The sequence below is a fragment of the Buteo buteo genome, chromosome 8 (genome assembly GCF_964188355.1).
Source record: "Buteo buteo chromosome 8, bButBut1.hap1.1, whole genome shotgun sequence".
Classification (NCBI taxonomy): Eukaryota; Metazoa; Chordata; class Aves; order Accipitriformes; family Accipitridae; genus Buteo; species Buteo buteo.
The window spans coordinates 16,587,501-16,591,380 of NC_134178.1; the positions used below are offsets into that span (position 1 = coordinate 16,587,501).

The window sequence follows — 3,880 nt, forward strand, 5'->3', positions numbered from 1 at the left end:
ATCAAAAAACAAATGTATACAAAAGTCGTGAAAACTCTTTTTCACAAATGTATTTTGTTCCTCTGTTGATTGTGGTACTTTGAACACTCTGGTAAGGCTGAATGCTAAAAGACAATGACCTCACTTATCGTTTTCCAGGAAAAATATTGAACATCCACCCATCTCTACTGCCTTCTTTTAAGGGAGCAAATGCCCACAAATTGGTGTTACAAGCTGGAGTCCGAGTCACAGGCTGTACTGTACACTTTGTAGCTGTAAGTACTTCCTTCTCCCTTCCTTTAATTCATTAGTCTTAAGATTTTTCACCTTAGAGCTTGCTTGGAACACCCGTATACCATCATGTTTGATTACCTTTTCTCCTTTGTTCATTTATAACATCATTAGACAATATAGTGCTTTAGTTTGCTGTCCCTGGAGAAGGAACTTGAAATGAACAGTCTATACAGGAGTTTAAGCTTTACCTAAGTTAACTTCTTCCCAAAGCATCCCACTGCTGCCTTCCACCAGTTGGAGTGGGGGTACTAATTCATATAAGGCCTTGGCTAACCCAAAATCTTTATTACTACACAGCATCAACTTCTTAGATTTTATTATACAACTTTCCTTATGTGTTGCTTTCAAGAAAAAGAAAAAAGGAAAAAGAAAAAAAAACAACAAACAACACTGGAAATGGCACAAGAAGCTTAGATTTGTTAAGAAGTAATCCAATGTTTGTGGGAACAGAGAAAAACTTAATTTATGTTAGTCAAAAACTAAGAAAACAAAAGCCAGAGATCTCTCAACTTGGAAGATGCACATTCTTATCAGTTCAGGGAGCATTTTTACCATTTTGTTCGGTTCTCAAGGTTGACTAGTCTCCCCTCCTCTGCTGCATTCTTCAGATTGTCTTCCCCTTTTTTACTGCTCCTGAAATCTGTTCTCATGATTTTTGCTTTCTCTTGGAAAAAGACAAAACTATTTTTCCAGATAGAAGGACAAATTGCATTCCTTTCTCCATGATATGACTTTGGGTTTCTTCTCTGTGTGGCAACGTACTGAGAAACAATAACTAAACAGCAGGGATCCGCCTCATTAACATGCAAAAGAAAGATCTGCTGGGTCTTCTAGTCCAGCTCTGTGCCAAGGCTTGGCTAATTCACTCTTCTGAATTGAAATGTCATAATTTTGTCCTATTTAGCCTGTCATGTCCCCAGTTAACATGGCTTTTGTTTTCTGTAGCAGAAATGCTACTCACTGGTGTTCTCCCTACCTCCTCTTTTTCTTTGAACCCTATACTTACTTCTGTTAGTTCCTCACAGGCCAGTGTGAGTGCCAGCACCTTTTCTGCAGTCCTCACACTAGCCCAAATTCCTGTTTCCTGTATTAGCATAATGATAAACAGATTCCCGAGGCAGCTGGATTGCATTCATTGTCATACAGCTGGGCCCCCTTCTCTCTCCTCTTTCAACCGTACAGACTTTCTGGCTATTGCTTTTACAGGAGGAAGTTGATGCTGGAGCAATCATTTTCCAAGAGGCGGTTCCAGTTAAGGTTGGTGACACGGTGGAGACCCTGTCCGAAAGGGTGAAGGAGGCTGAGCACCGGGCCTTCCCAGCTGCTCTGCAGCTTGTCGCCAGCGGGGCCGTACAGGTGGGGGAAGCTGGCAAGATCTACTGGAAGTAGGAGCAGCGTGTCCGCCGACGTCCTCAGATGGGAGAGCTGGGGTGCCTTAATTGATCAAAACTGAGGTCACAGCCTAATAACACACACGCTCTATTCTCTTCACAAAGTGTCCTCAACATAGAGTTTACCATGTCATGTTCTCACTCAAATGGTTAAAGATTCAAAGTAAAATCCGGAGAAAGCCACAAATAGGAATATTAAGGCAGGGGGCTGTTCTCAGTAGTTTCAGCAATGGCTCTGTTACATGCTTCCTAATTATAATCACTTCCTTGGCCAACATTTCAGTTCTCAATCACTTTCTTAGCACAAAAAAAACCCTATTCAGTTGGTTACAGAGAGATCTGAGCATCTCTGAGATTAACTTAGGAATATCAGTATTACTCTCTAACAGACCATACAGGCTGTAACAGGGGATCGTCTTTTCATATGCTGTGAAGGATTTGTGAGGAAAAGTAATGGAACTAGTAAAATGGAAGAGACAGCTAAAGGCAAAAAACTAAAAACCTCCAGCCAAAACAAGAAAAGCTGGCCTCCCAAAACACTAACTATTCCTCCACATAGTAAAATGGATTTTTTTTCCATACAGTTTCTGTTTTAATGGTGGTAGATCTTGTGTGGCCCAGATTCTGGACATATCCCGTAATTTCAAATATTGGACCTACTATCAATCAGATGCTAAACAGAATTAAATGTCTGCTGACCGTTTGCCTTCGAGCATCCCCATGTGAATCCCCCTTACAGATTTGTCCAGAACCAAAAGGGTTGGGTTGGGTTTTTTTTGAATGAGCAGGAAGGGAGTTAGGACTAGATACAAAATGTGTTCTTGGCTTGTGAGACATTCTTCAGAAATTCTGCTAAAGTTAAGTGCCTTTATTCTTGGAACAGTATTTTCACCTGGAATAATACTGATGGAAACCCAGTAAATGCTATCAATCATCTGAAAACAATGAGGTTTTTCGCACAGCTCAACTCTTGTGAAAAACACACGGTTTTCTCTTAATGTTTTAGTATAGTTGTGAAAACATTTTGATGTATTTACTAAAATAATCAAATACAAACCAGAAGCATCTGACTGAAGCTGATTACGTATGTTTTAGAGCTCCCCTTTAACACAGAGAAAGCTGATTTGTATTCTGTGCACTGATGTCCTTATGGTGCTTCCATGTTGACAAAATCTCAATTTGGATTTGAAATAAAGTCTAATAAAGTTAAAAAATTAGATATCAAAATCTTTCCTTGGAATTCCTTTACCAGGGGTATAAGCTGGAGGAGGAGTTTGTGAAACAGAATTTAACTTCGTCTACAGTGCAGCAACTGTAAATCAGTTTGTGAGGTTACAGATGTGTGCAATCCTGCATAAGTTAGTAATGATTCGTGGAGTGTGGTGACTACTGTTTCAGTGGCCAGATGGTCCATGATGAAGAAACTTTCTGACAAAATATTCCTGTCATCATTTGTCACCGAAGATAAAGCTCAAGCAAATACAGAGGAAAATGACATGGTCAGATTTAATTTGCTTGTAAAGGGCAAAGAATAAAAGCTAAGCCTTCATCCCAGCATTTTTCTTTACAAACCTGCCCTCTCACAGAATGGCCTCCCCCGCAGGCAAACTGCCCACCAAGGCTTGAAATGCAGCCTGTCTCAGTGAGAATGCAAAAGATGCAGGGAGCATCCAGCTCTGGGAGGGGTACAGCCCGCACAAGTTCAGTGCCTTAGTCATGACAAAATAAACATTTTACAAGTCAAAAGAAATTGTACCTAAATTTACTCACATGTTAGAGGGGGTAAGACTACTAGGGGTGAAATCAGTACCTGTACAGTTAATAAATAAAACATTATTTTAAAAGCAGTTTAAGCACTGCCAGCAAGGTCAACAGCGGAAGACCCAGGCACTCCAAAGCCAATACCCCACATCATCACAGACAGCTTGATGAAGACTTGGGTATTTTGCCATCTAAGGCTGATGGCAAATGGGATTTAAGCACCTATCAGCATTTCTACAAATGCATAAAAAGAAATTTTATTGTGAACTAGATCTTTGGCTAGATGGCTTTGCTTCAATTACCACTCTGTAAAAAGAATTAAATAGATTCATAGACTATCACCACACCCAATCTCAGAGGGATCCCAGGAACACAATTAGAGAAGGAGTTGTTCAATACCATAGTGATCACCTGGAGACCTATCGGAGCACAATAACTAGCACCCTATTCTCTTT

General features: G+C 40.3%; 1 protein-coding gene across 1 annotated transcript in view; it reads left to right on the top strand.

The window, feature by feature from the left end:
• The window catches only part of GART (phosphoribosylglycinamide formyltransferase, phosphoribosylglycinamide synthetase, phosphoribosylaminoimidazole synthetase), a 39,226-nt gene extending 37,336 nt beyond the window's left edge, over positions 1-1,890 (top strand). The window contains exons 26-27 of the mRNA XM_075033787.1: positions 139-254; positions 1,480-1,890. Coding sequence (XP_074889888.1) covers positions 139-254; positions 1,480-1,662 — 299 coding nt within the window. The 3' untranslated portion in view covers positions 1,663-1,890. The remainder of the gene's footprint in view (positions 1-138; positions 255-1,479) is intronic.
• The last annotated feature ends 1,990 nt before the right edge of the window (positions 1,891-3,880 follow it).